This window comes from Mucor mucedo, assembly GCF_025094135.1.
Source record: "Mucor mucedo strain NRRL 3635 chromosome Unknown EV154scaffold_65, whole genome shotgun sequence".
NCBI lineage: Eukaryota > Fungi > Mucoromycota > Mucoromycetes > Mucorales > Mucoraceae > Mucor > Mucor mucedo.
The window spans coordinates 14,717-37,578 of record NW_026252349.1 but is presented as its reverse complement, the minus strand read 5'-3'; the positions used below and the strand labels follow the sequence as shown (position 1 = coordinate 37,578).

General features: G+C 34.5%; 6 protein-coding genes across 6 annotated transcripts; 5 read left to right on the top strand and 1 right to left on the bottom strand.

Annotated features, from left to right (window-relative positions):
- Window positions 1-4,345: 4,345 nt before the first annotated feature.
- On the top strand, window positions 4,346-6,156 carry EV154DRAFT_552826 (kinase-like domain-containing protein). Its single transcript, XM_051605081.1, has 3 exons — window positions 4,346-4,796; window positions 4,854-5,612; window positions 5,672-6,156. Exons 1-3 carry the CDS (start codon window positions 4,686-4,688, stop codon window positions 6,107-6,109), a joined length of 1,308 nt encoding a protein of 435 aa, XP_051456151.1. The 5' UTR covers window positions 4,346-4,685; the 3' UTR covers window positions 6,110-6,156.
- A 3,633-nt stretch (window positions 6,157-9,789) lies between these two features.
- EV154DRAFT_445711 (ribosomal protein L10-domain-containing protein) lies at window positions 9,790-10,768 on the top strand. Its single transcript, XM_051597094.1, has 4 exons — window positions 9,790-9,862; window positions 9,919-9,977; window positions 10,056-10,250; window positions 10,306-10,768. Exons 1-4 carry the CDS (start codon window positions 9,835-9,837, stop codon window positions 10,687-10,689), a joined length of 666 nt encoding a protein of 221 aa, XP_051456150.1. The 5' UTR covers window positions 9,790-9,834; the 3' UTR covers window positions 10,690-10,768.
- Window positions 10,769-10,852: 84 nt separating this feature from the next.
- EV154DRAFT_552824 (uncharacterized protein) lies at window positions 10,853-12,516 on the top strand. Its single transcript, XM_051605080.1, has 11 exons — window positions 10,853-10,900; window positions 10,961-11,063; window positions 11,117-11,160; window positions 11,230-11,354; window positions 11,428-11,688; window positions 11,747-11,866; window positions 11,944-11,973; window positions 12,037-12,068; window positions 12,131-12,150; window positions 12,200-12,255; window positions 12,309-12,516. The coding sequence occupies exons 1-11, from the start codon at window positions 10,885-10,887 to the stop codon at window positions 12,360-12,362; spliced, it is 861 nt and encodes a 286-aa protein (XP_051456149.1). The 5' UTR covers window positions 10,853-10,884; the 3' UTR covers window positions 12,363-12,516.
- A 1,013-nt stretch (window positions 12,517-13,529) lies between these two features.
- EV154DRAFT_513596 (uncharacterized protein) lies at window positions 13,530-14,437 on the top strand. The gene is made up of 2 exons (XM_051602041.1): window positions 13,530-14,165; window positions 14,259-14,437. The coding sequence occupies exons 1-2, from the start codon at window positions 13,619-13,621 to the stop codon at window positions 14,276-14,278; spliced, it is 567 nt and encodes a 188-aa protein (XP_051456148.1). The 5' UTR covers window positions 13,530-13,618; the 3' UTR covers window positions 14,279-14,437.
- A 4,383-nt stretch (window positions 14,438-18,820) lies between these two features.
- EV154DRAFT_565057 (uncharacterized protein) lies at window positions 18,821-20,208 on the top strand (the record flags this gene model as incomplete). Its single annotated transcript, XM_051605875.1, has 3 exons — window positions 18,821-19,361; window positions 19,423-19,580; window positions 19,621-20,208. The coding sequence occupies 3 exons, from the start codon at window positions 18,821-18,823 to the stop codon at window positions 20,206-20,208; spliced, it is 1,287 nt and encodes a 428-aa protein (XP_051456147.1).
- A 2,082-nt stretch (window positions 20,209-22,290) lies between these two features.
- Window positions 22,291-22,527, bottom strand: EV154DRAFT_423322 (uncharacterized protein; the record flags this gene model as incomplete). Its single annotated transcript, XM_051596129.1, has 1 exon — window positions 22,291-22,527. The coding sequence occupies one exon, from the start codon at window positions 22,525-22,527 to the stop codon at window positions 22,291-22,293; it is 237 nt and encodes a 78-aa protein (XP_051456146.1).
- Between the last annotated feature and the right edge of the window lie 335 nt (window positions 22,528-22,862).

Here is a 22,862-nt window from a genome sequence, read left to right as displayed (position 1 = left end):
GTGATGTCTCTTGACTATTTTTTTTATTGCCAAGGTTTATATATCCATGTCGTATGCTATTTTTTTCAAAAGAATCAAATGCCTATTTATCATTTTGAATGGGGCAACCTTTCATGCTCTTTTAGTTTTATCCGTAAAAGGATTATATATCCTTAAAAGGATTATAAATAAAAACAAAACACCGCACTCATAATTTCTGTTTATTCCATGCTTATTAAGGACATAAAGTCTCATCAATACAAATGCTCTTGACTATTTCTCACCTGTGTATTTTGAATTGATTAAATTACTGTCTATATGTTCGTATGGAAATAAACATGCCGCGTGACATACTGCTATGTTGCATCTTGTTAGACAATATTTTTTACAAACTAATCCTATGCTGGTAAGACTTTGTTTAAGATGAGTGCGTGCAGGCTCTGGGATGTTTCCTAAATTGTCCGCACGACCATGCTTCTATACTGACACTATATCTTTTACAAAATAAATACTGGGCTGCATGAAACATTAACTTTATCCAAGTATCCATATAAAACAACGGCAATGGTTGTACTAAAAGTAGAGGCACCAGAGTAGAAAAGATAATTCGAGTATGCAAAATAATACGTAGGAGTACAATAAAAATTACAAGATCGATTAGGTTACACCTAAAGAGACTTTGACATTTACTTGCTTCGCATGAAGCTCCATCTCAATTATCATTTCTGTACTTTCTGCAATATTGTTAAAGACGGCGAGCTATAGATATATATGTCGAACAAACAAGTAAAAGCATAGGAGAATGCTTATCTGAATGGAAACCTTGAAGCGATACTAAATATCCGGTAAAGACGGCGAGCTATAGATATATATGTCGAACAAACAAGTAAAAGCATAGGAGAATGCTTATCTGAAAGGAAACCTTGAAGCGATAATAAATATCCGGTATAAAATACGATAATACTTTTCAAGAGGAAATATCTCTCGTTATTTGATTGATATATACCGTGTAAAAATAGCTTTGTATTCAACGCTGCAAATGGCGCGTATCTATGAAGGGCCCGTTGCTATGCTCCACATGGAAAAAAATTTCTAATTTGATTGGCTGATAGAAAAAATAATGGATGAGCTCCTTAAAGAGATGTTGATAACACGGGATACAAATACAAAATGCAGCTCAATCACAAAATAGCGTTTGCTGCATCTAATGTGCCCTACACAACCAGTTGAAAATGTCAGCATTTTTTTTTCTCAAATTTTCCAAAAAAGGAACGAGCAGAAACATTCCTTTTTTGTTTTAGTGCGACTCACAACAATTATACAAATATACAAATAAACACTGCTCCAAAATCTTATAAAATGTAAAAATAGAATATTGTTGAGAGCTCAAAAATTGTCTTAAAAGAAATAGTTTATTAAAATGATTTGATGAGCGTATTGCGGCGAACGCCGGTAAAGACAAATCAGATTTGCTTCTAAAAGCATTTGATAGTCAAACATTAACTACACAAAAGGCATGCTTTATACTCGAGCTTACCTTTTAAACGGCCTTAAAAGGTCTTATACATTGTATAACGAAATAATAATAATGATGATAAGTAAAACAATCTAAAGAAAGTAGTAACATTTTTTTTTTTACCTTACTGGAATAAAAATAATTATACTAACAATACGTAAATGATATTCATTGCTTGTATATAATAAAAGTCTGATGGAAATTGCATCTTCAATACATGAAAAAGGGAACTAAAAATAAAATGAAACGCGTGTTAGCATAGAATCATTATTTAAAAAAAAAGAATGAAAACGAACCCTTATATCTGTTTAATATCTCTACTTGGAGGCTAAAGTATACAACTATAAGTGGACTGAGCTCTTACCATAAAAAAACGTTTTTATCTTTTAGTTTTAAATGTCGTGTACAAGCTTAAACGTCTAGATAAATTAAAAGGGTAGCATCATCGATAATATTTTTACAGCGATCTTATTGAAGAATGATAAGATACCGCATTCAAATCAAGTTAACATTATTGGCTATAAAAACAATTTATTTTATCTGTAAATTATGATTTTGGATGCCTCTCTTTTCTTTTACATATAAACCGAGCCTGTGGTCAAATTGTTGCGGGGAGATAAAACTATCTCCTCAATGATCAATTAATTGATATGTAAGACTTATCGGGGCTGCAGAAATCGAGCACAATAATAAGTAAGGAAACAGATAAAGAATCCTTACTCGCGGTCAGTTCCTCAGGTATTTGTATGAAAAAAAAAAAAAGTAAACAAATAAAGCTTGCGTTCCGTAACAAAATGTTATTTTACTTTTCTCAAATTTCACTATGATTAAAGAAGTTGCTATCAAGAAGAAAAGAGACGTTCTATCTAAAATAAATACAAAGGATGACGATAGTTTCAAAGGTAGAGCTTTACAAGTAAACGATTAACATAGACAACGTATATATTTTACAGAAATTACCTGTATAGATTGCCATAACGTAGGGCATGTGAACAAACAATATTTCAAGCGATCGTTCTACAGAGAAGCTTCTGCAAATGATGGTATTTTTGTGATAACATTTACTGTTTGTAGTACTATATTTTAATATGTTCAAAGTGGGCTCCTCCTCTACCAAAGAAAAGAAAGCAAAGTTTTACTGTCAATTAGTGGGCTCGCGCAAGAACACAGGTAGTATACATGTTACTGAGCAACTTTTGACTGTTTGGATCGAATTTCGTTCCTTATATCTATTTGCAATATACAAAGAAGCACTTCCAAAAGACGCAAGTGATTTATTGACAGGGGCCTGAGTGTAGAGATTGCAACTACATATACAAATGATGTTGTTAAAAATTTCGAGAACAGAGTCATTCAGTATTTAAAATATTGTTTACAGAAGGAGTTGACGGTAAACCATAGTTGTAATTACTAGTTTGTTTCCGAATCTAATCTGTTTGTATTTTTCAGACCATAAGACCATCAGATGTGATCTAGATTGCGGTTAATTACTGTTATCAACTTATCTGTGGCGGTGAACCTAGCTGGGGTACCACAGACAACATTCTGAGTGAAGACCAAAAAATTGAGAATTAAAGAAATATGCCTGTCTCAAAGAAGTTGTCCCCCACAAAAGTTACTTTTGTCACCTTATCAAATTCTCCATAAAGCTTCATCCCATTCTTAGCTTTTATCCTGTCATCCTTTGAAAGAGCAAATGAAAATTAAGACGAAAAATCTTTAAAGAAAAACCATCAAATGAAAAACGCCGTCTCGTACCACGTAGATTTAGTTTGTTCCCCCAACCCTTCGATGCACTTCAAATCCATTTCTTTAGACATAAGTGCTATATGTTCATTCTTATCAATATCAAAGCCTAATAGGTACAAAGAACAACTTGATGTATTTTGTCGAGTGCTTAATTTTGATAAACTTCGAATTTCAAGGTATGTACCTCACGATTAAGTGAGTTGAAACTTGTTCTTAACATACTTTGTTTTACATACACAAACTAAAGTCATGATATCATTCCAAACGAAAATAATACTGTTCTATTTGGGTCGAACGGCTTTGATCTAGACTGTGTGGTCTACAGAAGAAGATAGGAAGAACAGAACAGTAACATTGGTAAACAGCAGATTCAGCTCATGGATTTTAATTCTGAAGAAGTGAAGAGTGTATTTCGACCAGTTTTTCTGGATCCAGGTAGAAAGGCCGTGTTCACGGCTGTGGAGGGTTTAGATCGGTAAAAACATACTATTTACTTCGTTGTGCTACTAAGGAGTAATACCACTTCAGGTAGTCCTTTATACCAAAAAAGGCTGTTGCGGAGAAAGCAAGAGAATGGGGTAGAGGCAATTGAGACTGAGACGCCTACAACAAAAACTGCAGATGTCAATACATACAGAAATTATATCCAACACATTTTCAGTCACCTGAATGTCCTTTTAAATTTTTATGTATTTGGTACAACAAAAGACAGATTTTTTTCTATATCAAGGAAGATAGCGAGCTGCCAAAGCGATGGTGAACATTTTGGTACACGGTACTTCAAAGTATAACAAACGTAAAAGAGACAAGAAGAAAATAAAAAAGCGAAGAAAGAAGAAGTTTAAGCAGAGAGATGCCAAAATTGATGTCAAAAATACAACGGATAAGAAGTAATTAAGCTATATTTTTTTAATCCTTTTGATTGGAAAGACCAAATAAGTGGAAGCCACTTCCTTATGAAGAGGATTCATCAAAGGTTCCGTTGGTAGTCTTTGGGAGCAGGAATGTTTAGAAAAGACCTGATTAAGCTGAAGGGCCTTAGGTGTGGCGTGACTGGAGTTATGTGGAGATCAACTGGTTGTGTCCTGACAATAGCTCATGAAAAAAAAAAAAAAAAAAAAAATATGCAGTTTCACGTCACCCGAAAATGGTCTGGGTTTCAAAAATAATGTTTTTTTTTTTTGGGAGTGAGGATAAAGGAGCAAGGGAAGAGTCAAAAATAGAGAGGTTGTAGAATCAGCAAGATCTGCAAGCATTGAGTCATAGACAAAGGGCCATGGTGTAAAGAAAGAAAACGGGAAGCAATATATTTTTAATCAAAATGCAATAAAATTTTAAACAGGCGACACAATTAAAAAAAAAGAGTTCAGAAATTAGCTCATATCCCCCGTTTTCCCCTTTTTTCATTCCCTTTCTCCATCAGTTTTTTTGTAATTGTTCAATGAATACAAGAAAGGAATCACCTTTTTATGAGTATGAGCTGCTAGAACAAGTGGGAGACGGCTCTTTTGGCTCAGTACATAAAGCAAGAAGAAGCAAAACAAACGAACTCGTGAGTGGAAAATCATAATAAAAAAACACGGGGATCTAACCAAAAATAAAAATTAAGGTGGCTATCAAAATTATGAAGAAAAAGTTTAACAGTTATTCAGAGTGTACCTCACAGAAAGAGTACAAGACCTTGAAAAAAATGTCCAGTCATCCGAATATTGTTCAATTATATGAAACTTTTCTTAGTCCATCAACAAAGGAGTTTTATTTTATTATGGAATATATGGATGGCGGTAATCTATATCAGTTTATTAATGACCACAAAGAAGCAAATCAAATCATCCAACCCAAGGAGATCAAATCTATTTTATTTCAGATTTTATCAGCTTTAAATCATATTCATCATGTCGAATCTATATTTCATAGAGACATGAAGCCAGAAAATTTGCTAATTACACAAAACCTTGTAGTAAAATTAGCTGATTTCGGTTTGGCTACTGACATCAAAAAATTAACTCGTCCTTGTACTGATTATGTGAGCACAAGATGGTATAGAGCACCAGAAGTCTTGCTGAAATCTTCAAATTATTCATATCCAATCGATCTATGGGCTGTGGGTGCTATTTTTGCTGAATTAGTCACTTTGAATCCTCTCTTTCCAGGTCAATCTGAAATTGATCAGTTATTTAGAATTTGTAAAGTACTCGGTACCCCATCTACAACTGCAAAGAAGACTTATTCTATTCTACAACCAAACTTTATTAATTCAAAATCAAACACAAACCCTTTAACTCCCGTCACTTCCTATATTGGTATTGGTGGTGAATGGAAAGACGGTGTCAAACTAGCCCATAAAATGGGTTTTGAATTTCCGAAGGTATGTATTTAAACACTTGTTATTTTGCATGATTTTTTAATAATGGGTTACAAAAAAAGATTTTCCCTAAAATAGATTCATTATCTATGGTGTTACAGCCAAATTCTATTTCATCTGAAGGTATTGATTTACTATCCAAATTATTACAATTTGATCCATGTAAAAGAATTACTTCATCCAATGCATTATCACATCCATTCTTCATGCCTTCACTCGCCATCAATACCACACCTGTTTCTTTTGATTTACCCACTATACCTCTATCCCCATTTCAACTCTTGGAAGAAGAATATTCTCAATGGGATCTACTGACTCAACCTTCTCTGACTCGCACCACAAGTTTTCCAAATATCTTGCTCGAGTCGTCGTATGAAGACCCTTCCATCAAACGATCCATTTCAGATCTATCCATACCAAATCTCCCTCAACCACCCTCAGCCATCAAAAAGACGACACATAGACTAAGTCTTTGGGCAAAGAAACATATCATCGTTTAAAATTTTAATAAATAAATAAAAAAGCATTTTGAGTTATTCCCTGTAAACACACACACACACACACACACACACACACACACACACACACTCATATGTATATACTTTTTACACTGTTTCATAAGGGGATCTATTTCTGGTTTATCGGCTTGCTATATTGTTTTACATTTGGAAATTTTTTAAACATTTCGGTAGTTTACCTTCATTTTTAAAGCGATGTAAAGATATTTTTATCAGTGAGGCAAGACCAGTATATCGTTCAGTATAGTTATGTTATTAAAGAGTAGAAATAGTCAAAGATTATGTCGTATATGTTGATGTGTACTCACGGTTTCTTTTTCAATAGTAGGCAAAATATTTTCAATAATTTTTTAACACAAAGATGGCTAATATGTTTCCTTTGTTTAAGAGAATTCGACTATCAAAAATCAAGTTATGGAACATCTCACATTAGAATACCATGGTTTAGATGGCGACAAAATAAAATATAGCATGTAAAAATGTAAAAAATAGAAGCATCCGATGAGAAGAAAATATCAAAATTACATATGTAGTACTACAGAGTTAAAAAAAATATGCATACTCCACTGGTTCAGGTTATACACGAACTGTTGTTTGCATCACATGTAAACAGATGATATTTTGAAGAGCACGAACAATCGCGCATTTGACAAAAACTAATGCAAACGAACTTTAACATTTTATGTCAAACTAAAATATCTCTGTACTGCTTTGATTACAATACCCACACTGTAGATATATAATGTAGAATGGAGTGAAGTTGTTTTATCAAGAGGAAGTGAATTGGAACTCTATTATTGTAGGCGACGCACACACCCCCTTCACATTATATTTCTGACAGCCTGCAAAAATTGCATACAATAACCGGGTTACAATTTAACCATGTGATGTACCTGCATAAAAAAAATGCCATTGCTACAATGTATCCCCAGTTGGTGGAGGTGAGCTGTAAGGTCATTCCTAAGCTTAAATATTTATAGTCAACTGCTAAACGTACAACGGGAAAAAATCACTCTCCTGAAAAATGCCCTTGAAATGTTGACAGATAATATTCCTCTATAGCATAATACGAGTTAGATTGTACGATGTTTTGAAGCCAACATATGTCGTTATAAGCATTGAAATTGATAGAAATCCTTTTGTGTTGCACCACCTCCTTGCCATGTAGCCAAAAGCTATCAAACGTACAAGAGTAATTTTGATTTTGTAAATATTATCTTTCAATGGAATATTTAAGTGGCATGACAATCAAAAGAATCTTACTTTTAAATCCAGAAAAGTCGGACAAATCAGACTGCGTTTTCTATCGCTTGCTTACCTTTTTTCAGAGAAATAGAAAAACGGTTATAAGCGACGAGAAAATTGTAACCTCTTCTACATGTACAACATGTAAGCCAACATTCCCCGAGTATGGTTTTGTAACCATTTTAGGGTCTACTAAAGGTGTTGGATAGGCCAGGACCATTCCGGATAAAACAAATCATAAGGGAACATGTTTTTAGATGCCAAATTGCGTCACGATTCCTATAAGTACTTCCATCCTTGCACTTCAAAGTTTGGTGAGGCTTTTTGGCACTGTCGCTTCCATTTAAATCGATGTTATTCTATTCTCTGTAAGTTATAAATAATTTCAAATGATAAAAATAAATAATGATATATATGTCTCTTGTGGGATGGCAAGTTTTCTATTCTTCTGGACAACAGCTTTTCTGGCTTTTTTTTTTTTTTTTTTTTTTTTTTTTTTTTTTTTTTTTTTTGCCTTTCTACTTTTCTTTGTATTATTTCTTATTCTGTCTTGCCATCCTATAGTAAAAAATTAGCACTTTTATGAATAGCTCTTTGGGACCCAATGTTATTTGACCATTTTATCTTCACAGTAAAATGTCCATGTGCAGCAAAATGGAAATTTAATGTAACTTGTACCGTCTCACATAAATTATTTTCATACGACTTAAATGTAATTTTAGGGTAAACTTGTATGAAACATGTTTCTGTGTGAATGTATAAGGAAACGAAGGGATTTTTAATGTTGTTCGTTTCAAATTTTTTCATCACCAATTCTTTTTTATCATGCTACCTTGCCCTATTCGCTGATGTGTTACGGTTCGACCCATATTGTTGTACTCTGTAGAGAATTGATGACCTACAACCCGTAAATTTTTATTGTAAGAGACAATGGCATCTTCTGTCCTTGGATTTACCGCACAGTGGCAAATAATTTGCGATCTCATTAGGACTAAAATTGTGAATAATTAAATCTACTTTTCTCAAAGGGTCTACTACGCTTCATTTCAACAACGTAATACGATAAATATAGCAGTCTGAGTACATGTTATTAGGAATATTATGTCTTTATGACAAGGAAGACCGAAAAGCGCTTTTAAACGGACAATTCCAACTTAGTTAATAAGCTACAAAAATTAGGAATTATCTAACCTTTATTTCAAGGTCGTTTAAATTGAAAGAAACAAAAAAATAGCTAGCTAGCACTGCCCTGTGCGTAAGTGACCGGGTTATGTAAATTTTGAAGCGGAGCAACACTTGGGGATAATTTTATGCAAAAACAAACATTGCCAAAACTCTTTAACATTATTCATGTGAACGATATTTGAAGCTTTGATGTCAAACTGTAGCTATCCCACATCATATCAAATAATATATTGGTATGAACCATCAAAAATTTGGTTATAGCCATCTTGGCGAATTACCTGAGCATAATTTCCCAAGAGAACATAGTAGGTATTACACATTCTGAATGTTAGAACAATCTGGTTCAACGTAGTTCTTTTAAACGTATTGTTCAAATATTTCTAGTTAATATTTAAAGAAAACATCATTTTATTTGTTTTAAACAGTGCTTTACTAATTTGGGTTTCATCATGACTACATATTTACCCCAGTGTAGCTGATTTAGCAATGTTATCGCTAATTAAACACCTAATATATCTCTTTAAAAAAATTCTGCTCAACAATAAAACAGTGTAGTATTGTGTCTTTGCTTCAGCATCCAGTATGTATTTAGGAGAACGTATGTTAATATGTCGTTACTTTTTACGGCCAGAACTAAATGATAAATAATGAAAAGAGGTTAGTTTCGGGACAAGTGTATGCTTATTTGATAGAAAATATCTTTTTTTTATTTAGCTGCTTGATGCTATAATTATAATTTCATTTTACTATCTGAGGCAAATGGAGACCAGGAATTGATATAAAGAGCATACATCTTATTGTGTTCTCAGGCCAACAAAGTGTTTAATCTGGTCTTGTTTTACACATTTTTTTTATAAATTATTACAGTAAAATTTTCCTTTAAACTGATATGCAGCCTCTATTACAGAGCCGGGTCTTCCTGTCTATTTGCTATTTACTCTTATAGATTTATTCTCTTGTCTATTAAATCATAGATCGATAATAATGTATATCGTCTGTCCCAACTTAAATAAATTGATCATGTAGAGCTTTAACTGCGATGTAAGTATCTTCTGGTTTTTAATTGAATACGTTTTAAGAAGCTACGTGGTGATATCTCATGAATGGTGTCTATCTCAACAACGATTTCTTTTTAAGGCTTTTTCAAATCAAATCTTACCCCTTTGTGACTGTCTTCAAGTGACTAAACAGTCACGGCTTTGAGAAGACCAGAAAAAATATATGTTCGAAAAAAAAAAAAGCTTTTTGATTAACAGTTATCTCTCTCTCTATTTAATATGCCCAAGTCCAAGCGTAGTACCGTTGGTAAGATAGGATAATCAACTTTAAAAAATAAAAGCGTATACTAAATTAGTTCGTAGTTTCTTTAACCCAAACCGACAAGAAGGGTCGTGAAGGAAAGGAAAAGTTGATTGAAGATGTAATATTTAAAAAAAAAAAAAAAAAAAAAAAAAAACTTCAAATCTCGAATTTAGATTAACTTTTTTGACAAACTTAGATTCACCAATGTGTTGATAAATATGACTATTTGTATTTGTATTCTGTCAAGGACATGCGTAACACATACCTCAAGGAGATTCGTAACGACTTCAAGGATTCTCGTTTCTTCTTTGGTAAGAACAGAGTTATGGCCAAGGCTCTCGGTACAACTGCTGAATCAGAATATAAGGAAGGATTAGCAGCCATCGCTAAGGTAAGAACGTTGGAATGGAAATGAAGACTGTCAGCTGCTGATATATCATAAATAGGAATTATCCAGCGAAGTTGGTTTGCTTTTCACAAATAAGACTCCTGAGGAAGTCAAGACTTATTTCAAAGAATTTGTAAAGCCCGGTTATGCTCGTTCCGGAGCTGTTGCCACTGAGACTATCTCTCTTCCTGAGGGACCTGTTAAGCGTGGTAGCGAACCTGTACCTCACAACATGGAACCTCTTTTAAGATCTCTTGGTATGCCTACATCTTTAAAGAACGGTATTGTTACATTGCTTGTCCCTTACACCATCTGTATGACTGGTGAAACTCTTTCAACAAACCAATCTCATCTCTTAAAACTTTTCTATCATCAACTTGCTGAATTTAGCGTTGATTTAATCAGTTATTATCATAACGGTAAAGTTGAACAAATTGAGTAATTTCCTTAGAATTATGTAATTATCTCCCTTATTCTCCCCTTCATTTTCGTTTTATAAATAAATTTTTTTTGTAAGTATTAAAATTAATACCTGTCAATTTATGCATTAAATATAAGCCACATTAAAAAAATACGCTCGATCTTGTGTATGTGTGTGTGGGTGTGTGGGTTTTCTGCTTTTAAGTTAAAAACAATCATGACAACCCCTTACGGTAAATGCTTTGTTTTAATTTATGGACGATTTGGCACCTGAATCTAATATTATTTGATAGAACAGGAACGATTAAAAAACATTGAACTGAACAAGCAACTGATTGCAGAACTCGGGATCTCTAAAGCGAAAACTTCCTTCTCATCAGCACCCACAAACACAAGGTAAAATTTAAAAGTCTATAAAGTTTGGCTCTGGTTTTATTGACAATGTATAGTAGCGAACAACAGGCTGTCAAAAAGCCTCGTAAAACATACACAGGTACGAACCTTTTTTTTTTTTTTTTTAAAGAAGTGACACATATCAGAGTACTAACACATGGCAAAATAGCTAAACCTAAAAAAGCACCCGTAGTACTAACAATAAGAAAATCTTCCAGACTCAGGGGAGAAAAACCATTAGCTATTGAGATTGATAAGGAGAACAACATAGAATTACTGGGTGAGGAAGTAAAGGTAAAAATATAGTTAAAAAAGTGAGACAACGGGGTCAAGGGCATTAAACTCAGGGGTTTTTGCTTTTTGATAGGATGATCCACGCTTGCAAGATTTAATGGATGAAGGCAGATTGCTGACAGCCGAAGAATTTTTTAGCAAAGAAGTGAAAAGTAAGGCAATTATTGTGGACGGACATTTTAAAGGCTGGGTAAACCCAGAGGTAATGCAAAGACATGGGATTGAGCCATCTGCTTCTGAAGCCTGGGAAAAGAACGGTGGTGGTGCTTATTCTTTTGCTGATCCTACAGGAAGTGGGATCAAAAGAAAGAAAGGATCTATATCTAATGCAAAGGTTTTTATACCCAATAAGGAAAGAGAAAAAACACAGCTAATTAACTTGCTTTTAACAGAATGATGCCTTAAAGATGTTCAAAAAAAATCCCAACCAATACTTCTATAGACACAACGAACCTGGAGAGGAACAGTGGGTACATGATTGGTCAGAGGAAGAAAAAAATCTCTTTCTAAAGGTAAAAAAAAAAAAAAAAAAAAAAGATGTACGAAATCGTGATCTGACCTCCGTGGCTGATATCTCAACTCTCTATAGGTTTCAAAAGATCATGGCTGTGGTGATAAGGTAACTGCCAAATCTTAATAAGAAAATGGTGTATTATAATGTTTATATATATTTTACTTTTAGTGGGGTTTGTTTGCTAGTTATATACCTCACCGGTAAGCTTTGTTGCATATATCTCACCATAATTATACTATGCGCTAATTAACAAACATATTAGTTTTGGATATCAATGCAGTAGTAAGTTTAAATGTTGACCTCCTTGCTTACAATACTGATGCCCTCATAGGTTTTTACCGTAATGAAATAATCAAGAATGGATTAGTCTTTGATCCTAACTTTCAGGTAAAGATAAAGATAAAAATGGAGAAAAAAAAAACTCACCTTTAGATTTATAGTTTACTCCTTCGGGTGAGCCTGTTTATGCTGGTTCGCATCGTTCACGTCGTTAGATATGCATAAAGAAAACGATCAAGGAGACACTACACCATTTTTATGTAATAAACGTCCTTCATTTCCCTTTTCTCCTATATTTAGTCTGATGCACGGATGCTTGAACCCTGAATAAATAAAATAAATGCTCTACGGTGTCATCCCAGGCGTCTCGTTTTTGCTCCTTTGCAGATTATTATTAAAAAAATTCTGATGAAAGCAGTAAGACTGCATCCAACTGTGCTTATAATTGAAATAACACAGGAAGAAAAAAAAATGGCGGTTTTTTTTTTTTTTTTTTTTTTTTTTTAGGCCATCGTACTACAGATTTAAAAGCATGGGCATATTTATGATCTGTTTAGTTCTACGTTACAAGGGCAAAAGGAGTTATCAGAAACAATAAGCTTTGAACTCCTTGCACGCATTGACACCACAATATAATAAAATTACCAATTACATGAGGAGGAGCGAAGGTGTATAAATCTGTTTATTAAAATGGGAGTTTATACTGATCCGAGGAGAATCTTAGAATTTTAAAGAAGCAATGAAACTCGGACCTAATTACGAAACCACCTTTTTTTCTTTTATGTCAATTAGGGATTCGTTTAAACTTAGAATATTTTAAACATGAAAAATAAAATACGTATCACAAATGACATGAGGCAAGGAGAAATCGATCTTATAAATTGCAGCAGGAGAATATGATCTATCGGTTAAATGAAAATATTATCATTTCCAAAAACTCCTTTAATTTTATCATCGAATACTATTTTCTTTGTTTTTTGAAAACGTGAAGTGAGAACTAGTAAATGAAGAAGAGCTCTCCTTTAGTAACGTGGAGGAACAGACCTGAAAAGGCGAGGGCTTCGACCAAACTCACTATTTAGTATCTTAGGAGCTTTATATATCAGCACGTTATTCATTGTTTTAGCGAAAAACGATATAATAAGCACCCCTCCTCAAAGTTAAGTTACCATGGAGCAAACAAAACCAGGTACACAACAGAAAATCTGACATGGTGTAACCTAATAAATATTGTCTCCTTTCATGTTATGGTTGACAGCTGCAGTTTTGCGTGTATTGGGCTAATCTCAAACTACTGAGGAGTTTTTAAATGAGGAAAGACATATAAAAGACACATTTTTTTCATTTTACCTTTTTTATATTATCATCTTTATTCATTCCAATTTTTTTTTTTTATTTATTAAAGAAAAAAACTGTTATCACACACATATATACACACATATACATAAACATCTAAATACTTCTAAATAACATGGACATTCAAAGTTTGCTATGTAATACAAACCAATCATTGGAAATTAGTACTACTAAATCACCAACATACAAACAAATTCATGAACGTCAGTCATCTTGGTCGTCATATTCTTCATCGCCTGACAGCCCAATGAGTTTATCTAGTAACTCCTCATTATTTTACTCAATTCCATCTTCACCGGAAATTGATTCTCCCTCACCACCTTCACCTACTCGCGGCACTCGTCCAACCAACCAGACGCGTACACCATGGTCCAGTGACGAAGATATTCTATTACAACAAGGTTACTCTCAGGGTTTATCTTGGGCGATGATCTCAACTGTCTATTTACCTCACCGTTCTCGTGGTTGCTGTTGGGGCCGTTTCAAAACCTTGCAATCCAAGTCATTAGATCAAAGAGAATGGACGGATGCTGAAGATCGACTTCTTATGCTTGCTATCAAGAAGAACTCCAGATTGTTTAAACAGGCTTGGAAAACTGTTGCTCAAGATATGGGAAACCGCAATTGGAAAGAATGTGAGCAACGCTCTATCTCAAAGGCATCTATTTCAAAGAAGAAGCATTAGATCTGTATACAGACTTTTCTAGACGAAAAATTATCTCTTTTTTTTTTATGGTTGATCCTATATTATATACCACTATCGTTTTATTCATGAATTAACGAACCTTATGCATTTTTTCCTTTCCCCCCTTTTTTTAAACACCCCGCATTACTTTTCTTCTATGACTATGTTTCCGATACCTTCTTTAAAAAATCCACATGAATATGCCCTGGTGGGCCACACATTTTGACGTTACTTGTAATTATCAAAAAAAGAAAAAAAAAACTTAATAATAATCTTATCTCCCCTCATTGCTTTTTGTTCTAATTACGCCTTTTAAAATAAAGTTTCTTTGTTATTTGAAGTGCTTTAACATAAAGTTTGTCATAATTTTAAAAAAACGTGCTGCAAATGTACTATTTCAGAAAAACCACATGATACTTGCCTCTGATTCAATCAGCATTATTTCATAATTCTTTACAGGGAGGTATTTGGAACTACATCATCAGATTTGATAATCAACATTCAGAAACTGTATATGGTTATGCAGTCTAGTACACATACATACTTAAATACCTTGATACTAATATATTTACTTGAAAGAAGAATACTTTGCTATATGGAGTACAAAGCATAAATCAACCGTATAATAACTACGAGTCTTTATCCATGTAATATTTGATAGGAAAAGTACAAACCATTTTTTTTAATGATGCAATATTGGTTTACAGCTGACCAGAGTCACATCTGTTACAATTGTTTGGTATACGTAAGCACAGATCTTCAATGTATGTTTCCATTGCAAATCCCCAGAAAATTATTTTATGTTGTCATTTTTTGTTCGAGAACTTTAGATCTTCGAATATCATGCAAAGTTATTTTAAAGATCATTTCCCTTTTGGGAAGGATTTCTATTTTTTAATTTTTTTTGATCTACGTTATCCTCGCAAAAGCAACCGCAGTTATCATTGGCTAAAAAATGCAGTTTACAAACCCCTCTTATATCTGATCTGCAAAGAAAACACCCTTTCTGTTTGACAAAAACAGGGGTAAATTTATGGCTGTAGACGCATTATTAACTTGCACGCGATCGTAAGGAATAAACCCCGTACTTGGATAAAATCCCCTCGGGTCATAGACATAACGTTCTTTAATGTACATCATCACCGTTTTCTCCATGTCGCTTTTCATTGGTTCATGGTTGTCCTACTCATTAAATTGTTCTCACATTGTTTGTTGACACAAAGTTCCTTAAATTGCACAAAAAAAGAAGACATGCAGATCCTTCTTTACATTCGCAGAAAGAGGTATTTTTCAATATTATAATCAAGCATACTAACCCTTTGTTTCACCTGCGTCTTGATAGATATAGATAGTTATACAAACATAGTTTTTAAATCTACTCAAAAAAATACATCTCAACCAATGCATTAAACCAAGAAATGTTATTGTGGACACATCCAACTAGGTAACGTTTGAATTTAACCTTGATGAAGAAGCCGTCAGAATTACGTCCAAGTAATATAAGCTCCCTTTTTTCTGCAAGATTTTTTTCCCTGATTCTTTTTGATTTGCTATAGTATTATGAAAAAAATGAAATCATTACTACCATGTTTTATCACGGGCTATGCATGCACGCCATGTGTGATGGGATTTGAATATTTACCAATTTAAGCCACTTGCATTTTAATAACCAATATTTGTATTATGTTTATGCCTATAGTGTCATGTTAGTTACGCTTACCAAAATTAGGAATCTATTTCCTGCCTTTGAGTATTTGTCGCCATTCAAACATTCATATTTTTCTTTATCCTGCATACATCAGATTAACCACACTATTACTTTTTAGTCTAGCTTGAATTATGTCTTGGATCAATGTATTCATTTCAAATATTGCAAGTTCATTATCTTTAAGCATTCGCGCATAATCTCCTGTAAAAAATCATTTATTCAATAATATTTCAAGTAAACAATCTACTTTATAATAAGACCCTTTAATATTTTTGAACAATGACAATGTTACAGTTTGGATTTCAGTCTATAATTAAATTAAACCAGCAGTTTATCGTACTTGACAATATGATATAACAAAGATTGCTCCGATGAATCATACCTTTTGCTCTAGAATAATAACTATTTTTATTTAATACACTTTTTTTTTTAATTTGTAGTAGGTGGGCGAAAAAAAAAAACAAATAAAGCGACTCGTTCCTAAATTCAGGAGAAAAAGAGGCACAAATTAAAATCTATTGTTGCAGTCAACAATAATGTTGCTTGCTGGTACATAGATTGAAATAATTCATATAAATATAAATACAAATAACCCAATTTTTTTATAAATATATATTTTTCAGCTTTTTTTTAAACATAAAACTGGCATGACATCTTACAATTCACCGCAAAATTTCTATCGCGGTCAATTTTTGATCAAATATTAACCAGCAAAAATGCGATGAAATTTTGACCGCAATCGCCGCGACGGCGGTCAATTTTTCACCGTGATCGCGGCGATGGCGGTCAATTTTCACACTTTTTGACCGTAATCTTCGCGAATACGATCAATTTCTACACTTTTTGACCGTATTTATCAAGAATGCGATACTATTACTGGTCGTATTTATCACGGATGCCATCAACTGTTTAACTATTATTGGCCCTATTTCAGCTTATCAAATTTTATACCCTTGTATTATGAACAGTTATGTGTTTATGTTATGAATAATTTTATTTATTTTTCATTAAATGTTTATAAAATAATAACGGCAAAAGGGATTATGGATTATGAGGTGAAATTACAGGTAAAATGGATATACATATAAAATGGAAGGGTATTATACAAATAGAAAAGCTACATACCTTAAATTAAAAATATTAGTGGGTGGCTTATGTAGATTACAGTGCTATTTTATTTACCTTATCCTATCGCGTGCTTTGTATTGATACGTAAGAGTATTATACTAATAGAAAAGCTACATATTTAGAATTAAAAATATTAGTGGGTGGCTTACATAGGTCACAATCACTTATTTATTTACCTTAGCCTAGCCTAGCGAGAGTTTTGAATGCATTATATCTATAGACTACAGTGTTAGCGTATAATACAATCAAATATAATCACTGACTTACATTACAATCAAATGGTTGCAATCAAAAAGAGCAGGTTTAGTTAGTTGCACAGAAGAATATAGAACTTACCTTCACGGATGCCAGAAGTCCACTAACTGGTTTACCTTATGGTTAGGGATGGGATGGGGGCTGGACACCTCTATATTTACAAAAAAATAAATTGTATTATCATACACATACATCAAAGCTAAATACAAAAAAATGTTGTTGGGGAAAGAAAAGAAAAGATTCTATTTCTAAGAGAAAATAGAAGGTTTTATTTTATACAAAATAAAAGGCAAAATTAAAAAAATATCTGACGTGATACAAAATCTCAAACCCAGTCCAAGAACCAAATCATCCGTTTTCTCTTATAAAATCATCAATAATTATCGTTAAGAAATATTTTTTTCGACTATATTATTCTAATATTTTTTTCTAACCTCTAAGGATAGAAAAATCAATATTTGAAGCTATTTGTTTTTTTTCGGAGTTAAACTTAGGCAATTGGCGGTCAATATTGGATATTTTCGCCGAAAATGCGATATGGTCAATTTTTGACCGCAATCATGGCGACTGCGGTCAGTTTCTAATAAATCGTTCTTAAAATTTTACGGTAATTTATTGTTGTACTAATATCATATATGGTATCTGTAGCCATTTGAAAAGTATTGGTGACGCTCACAATTGATGATAATGCCACAGGTAAAAAATAGAATAAGTGGATTTGGTGTGCCACAAAGGAGTCACCGTAAGTTACAAAACGACAAAAACTAAATTAAAAGTGGTTCACGGTATATGACAGAAACATATTATGTGGTGCGCTGTAATACACAGAACACATTGTAAATGAGTAGTATTTTATTATGTAAGTGTTACAAATCAATTACTTCTGATTTGATAAAAAAATATAAAGTATATAAAAAAAACAATGGTACGATAAGTACGATTATAAGTCCTTGTTACTTTATTTGACTGAAGTTTTAACTATGAAATAATGGGGTCTATTTATACTCTTTTGAAAGCTGACTGTTATTAGAATTGCTAGTCCATAAATTTATCTTGACTGTTGAATTCTACATGAATTCAAGGGTACGCTTGTCGCCGACAGATTGCTTCAATGATTTCTAATAATATTTTCTATCGGCTCTTCCATTGTATTCAATAAGGGGTTTCAGTTCTTCCCCGCCGGATTTACACTTTTTTTTTACACATTCGGTGAAATAATTAAGAGCCAATGAAATGCATTTGACATTTTACAAGAACTGAACCCCCAAATAAAAAAAAAAATTCACACTTTTTCAAAGACATTTATTTTTGAAAATCCGAGCCAATGAAGCTGTTCCTGAGTTTGTAACTTCATTATGAGTAATAATAACATTGAGTGCATTGTAATTATGACACATCAAAAGGTTAATTGAGTATGACACATCACAGCGCAATCGCAGTTATCACACATTAAGAGTATTTTATATACACGTAAAATCAGGTATAAATAATAAGGGTCTACTGTCAATTCGCATCACGTCATATCTGTATTTACCACATAAATGTCTACCACCAGAAACCAAGCTTCCACCAGCAAGAAAGCTTCCACCGGCAAGAAAGCTTCCACCGGCAAGAAAGCTTCCACCAGCAAGAAAGCTACCAGCAGCAAGAAAGCTACCAGCAGCAGCCAAGATTCTACCAGCAGCAGCGAAGATTCCCCCAGCAACGAAGCTACCGGTAAATCCAGTGTATCATGGTACGGTGATCAGCATCTTACCAAAAACGAGTTAAACCCTGACGGATTGACATCAATTGATATCTTGATGGGATGGATCACAAGAGATGGAAACTTCAGTAAATGGAGAGGCGAAAAGAACGACGGAATGACAACCGCTGCCAACAAAACAATACTCTGTAGTAATATTTTTCTAGAATTTCAAGCTTTGGGTGTCACTTTTCGTGATCGAAACGCAATTCGAGCAAAGATCGACAGAATTATTGTAGCCTATCGAAAGGCTGAAACATGGAGGAACCAAACTGGCCAAGGTATCCTTGACAGTGCTACTGATGATAATCGTGAAGAAAAGGAGATTTCTGTTTTAGGTAAACCATATAAACATGCATAAAATCCTTGAACTTATTTGAACAAAAAAAAAACAATTAGACACTTGCATTAAGAAGTGTAAGGAGTACACTGAGATCGAGCCATTTTTCCGCGACTCGGCTAACTCTGTTATTATTCCTTTTAACGAAGATGCGGATTATGACAATGTTGAAGAAATAATGTTTGGCAACGATGACAGCGAGAGCGACGCTGAGTTTGTTCAGCACGACGAAGGACCAGTTGCTGATGTACAATCAGCTCCCACCGCCACTCCATCACTCCCACCACTCCATCACTCCCATCACTCCCACCACTCCCACCACTCCTACCTCTCCCACCACTCCTACCTCTCCCACCGCTCCCACCAATTCTACCGCTCCTACCAATCCTACCACTACCGCCGATGCCACCACTCCCACTGCCCCTACCACCGCCGCCACTCCCATCATTGCTACCATTTCTACTAATAATGATGATGCTCCTTCTGTTGTCTCTCTTGTCCGATCAACATCAAGCAAAAAGAAAAGATCGGCAAGTCATGCCATTGTGGACGCTGTTCTGGAGTCAAGTGAGAGAGCAAATGAATTGACAATCAAAAGAATGAGAATTCTTGAGCGCGAGGTCAACGCTCGAATTGAGCAGGACCTGTTTGACAGGAAGTGGCGTCAAGAAATGGAAGAGAAGAAGGATGATGAGCGTGTTCGTCAAGAGGCAAAGGATGCTGCTGATCGAAAGCACCAAGAAAGGCAGGTGGCCATGGCCAATCTTGGGTTGCTCATAAGCAATAAGATGATTACGAAGGAAGAATACTTCGCCGAAATAGACAAGTTAAATAATCATCATTAATTTTTTTTTTCAATAAATAATTGTTTTTTTTTTTCATATGTTTGTTACTATTAAAATGATGGGCGTGAATCAGCTAACTTAAATGACATTTGATGACACATAATTAGTCGGGGCTACACAGAAGAAGGTACGAGTATAAATATTCAGCCTTTTTTTTTCGATAAATCCTATTGAATATTTCTTAAAAAAGATAAAATGCCAGCTGTTTCTGATCGTCAATTATTAATCAAAGACCTCCAAACAATGGTCGCCTTAGAAGCTGTACGTAAAAATAACAATGATGATGAAGATTGTGTCAATGTTTCTCCTGCTGCACTTGTTGCTTTATCAAGTGTTTTATCCAACCGATACTTGTCAACAAGAACCCAAGTTCCCAAGATCAATCTGTACTCCAAGATCAGTTTATTGAGAAAGCTCGACACAGGAAGAGTACGACAAGAAATCCGAATGAGCCTCAATTCATTCAACGCTTTACATGACATGATCAGAGACCACCGTGTATATCGCAGTACTGAGAAAAAAACTCAAACGCTTCCCAAAATTCAAATGATGGTTGCATTGGAGCGTCTGGGTGTCCACGGTAACGGTGGTTCCGTTGGAAAGATTGCAAGAAGCGTAGGAATTTCTGGTAAGTTTTACTAAAAATAAGCTATGTGACATATCTGACCAATTATTCACAACAATAGAAGGCTCAGTCATAGCTTTCACAAAGAGATTTATTATTGCTGTTATTGGTTGTCTTCAGAAGAAGTATCTTAGCTGGCCTGATGCAACTGAACGAGTACAAATCAAGCACGAGATTGAAAAAAAATACGGCTTTACTGGGTGTGTCGGTTTTGTTGACGGCTCCTTGTTTCCTTTGGAGTTTAGTCCTCGATGGAGTCGCCAGGATTTTTATTCTCGTAAATCCTTTTACGCTACTACTGGTATGATTGTCTGCGACCACAACAGAAGAATACTGATGGCTCATACCGGGTATGCAGGTACTGCTCACGACTCACGTGTTATGAGTGGAAGTCCTATTGCTCTCAAACCGCAGGAAAAGCTGTCCAATGAAGAATACGTTCTGGCCGATTCTGCCTATGGTCAAACTAAACAGGTTATCCCTGTCATTAAGAGGAATAAAAACCGTGAGTTGAATAAAGACGAAAGGGACTTCAACTTTTACCATGCGAGGGCTCGTGTCAACATCGAAAACTGCATCGGAATGCTGAAAGGGCGGTTTCAGAGTCTGCGTGGCATGCGTTTGCCAATTGAAGGAAAAAAGGACGTCGCCAAAGCCTCAATGTGGATTCACACTTGTTGCATTTTGCACAACTTCCTACTCGCAATGAATGACAAGGTGGACAGAAGCTGGGTTCCGGAGAGAGTTGCTTCTTTTGTTGACGACGACAGTGACAGCGAAGATGAAGAAGATATCGTGCTTCGACAAGAACGTACTCGTGCTTTGTTGGAAGCAAATACCCCAGAGGAAAAACGTCTCGTTTTGAGAAGAATTTTGAAAGAGTTTTACCAAGAATAAAAAAATTAAAGCATGATTTTTCGTGTTTTTAAAACTCAATTATGTGTGAAAAAGTGTAAAAAAAAAGTGTGAAACGAAAAAAAAAACTTGACATGGTCAAGAGCTACTACACTTTTTTTTTTACACTTTTTTTTTATGAAAAAATTTCGTGTTTTTGATTGGTTAATTTAAAAGTCAGAATGTGTAAAAAAAAAGTGTAAATCCGGCGGGGAAGAACTGAAACCCCTTAATGTGTCAGAGTTCCAAATTTGGACAATTTATATAAATTTGGATTACCGATGATTTTTATTGTATGTGCGTTTAGCACAGTAAGTATGCGACGTAGGAAGCATACAGTATATTACACGAGAGCAAGGAACTTTGTGGTTTACCAACCTTTCTTTATTAAAATTCGAAATCTGTACTACATTATACTATATAAATAAAATTTCTTTTTAAGTCTATTACACTATCTTCTGAATGAGAAAATGCTGAAAACGAGAGAATAGGGACGAGGAGGGTGGGAACCACAAAGTTCCTTGCTTTCGTGTAATATATTATATGCTTCCTACGTTACATACTTACATAATATTACACTTAGAGCTGGAACTTTGTGGTATTTTCAGAGTAGACTTAGTACAATTTGTATTACTGGCCACAGAGATCCGGTAGAAGTCTTCAAAGATGGATCGAGACGACCAGTTACCATGAGCCACAATTTGATCCACCGAGATAGCATTGAGAGCTACCAGAGTAGCACCTAAAACCCGAGCCTTGGGTACGGGAGCCGAAGGGGGTGTTCTTCCCACATATTTCATAATCTTGGCAACAAATTTGGAAATACGTTCTGGTGACAAAGCCAAGGAAGTGTTGTTAATTGCGCGGACTAATGCACTAACTTCGGTATTAGCCAGATGAGGATGAGGAACCATACATGGCAAAAAAGCGACACGTTTACAATTGTCTTTGTATAATCGAACCGGACCAAGAAGTACGTTATCATGAAGGTGAATAGCCACCGATCTCCAGCATATGGGTTGGCCCGCCTTTTTTCTTTGGGTCCGACCATAACTAGATGCAAGATATTACCAGGTGTGAAAGTAGTCTTGTTGATATCAACTCTCGCCAGGTTGGAAGGGCGTAGAAAACCAGC

What these genes read in the sequence shown, in the direction of transcription:
- EV154DRAFT_445711 (XM_051597094.1), top strand. Translation starts at nt 9,835, where the DNA reads ATGCCCAAGTCCAAGCGTAGTACCGTTG. An exon ending in GTCCAAGCGTAGTACCGTTG is followed by an intron (nt 9,863 to 9,918) that starts GTAAGATAGGAT and finishes ATTAGTTCGTAG; the next exon opens with TTTCTTTAACCCAAACCGAC. An exon ending in GATTAGCAGCCATCGCTAAG is followed by an intron (nt 10,251 to 10,305) that starts GTAAGAACGTTG and finishes TATCATAAATAG; the next exon opens with GAATTATCCAGCGAAGTTGG.
- EV154DRAFT_513596 (XM_051602041.1), top strand. Translation starts at nt 13,619, where the DNA reads ATGGACATTCAAAGTTTGCTATGTAATACAAACCAATCATTGGAAATT. An exon ending in ACGCTCTATCTCAAAGGCAT is followed by an intron (nt 14,166 to 14,258) that starts CTATTTCAAAGA and finishes TATATTATATAC; the next exon opens with CACTATCGTTTTATTCATGA.
- EV154DRAFT_552826 (XM_051605081.1), top strand. Translation starts at nt 4,686, where the DNA reads ATGAATACAAGAAAGGAATCACCTTTTTATGAGTATGAGCTGCTAGAA. An exon ending in GAAGCAAAACAAACGAACTC is followed by an intron (nt 4,797 to 4,853) that starts GTGAGTGGAAAA and finishes ATAAAAATTAAG; the next exon opens with GTGGCTATCAAAATTATGAA. An exon ending in TGGGTTTTGAATTTCCGAAG is followed by an intron (nt 5,613 to 5,671) that starts GTATGTATTTAA and finishes TTACAAAAAAAG; the next exon opens with ATTTTCCCTAAAATAGATTC.
- EV154DRAFT_552824 (XM_051605080.1), top strand. An exon ending in GCTAGTTATATACCTCACCG is followed by an intron (nt 12,069 to 12,130) that starts GTAAGCTTTGTT and finishes CAAACATATTAG; the next exon opens with TTTTGGATATCAATGCAGTA. An exon ending in TTTTGGATATCAATGCAGTA is followed by an intron (nt 12,151 to 12,199) that starts GTAAGTTTAAAT and finishes ATGCCCTCATAG; the next exon opens with GTTTTTACCGTAATGAAATA.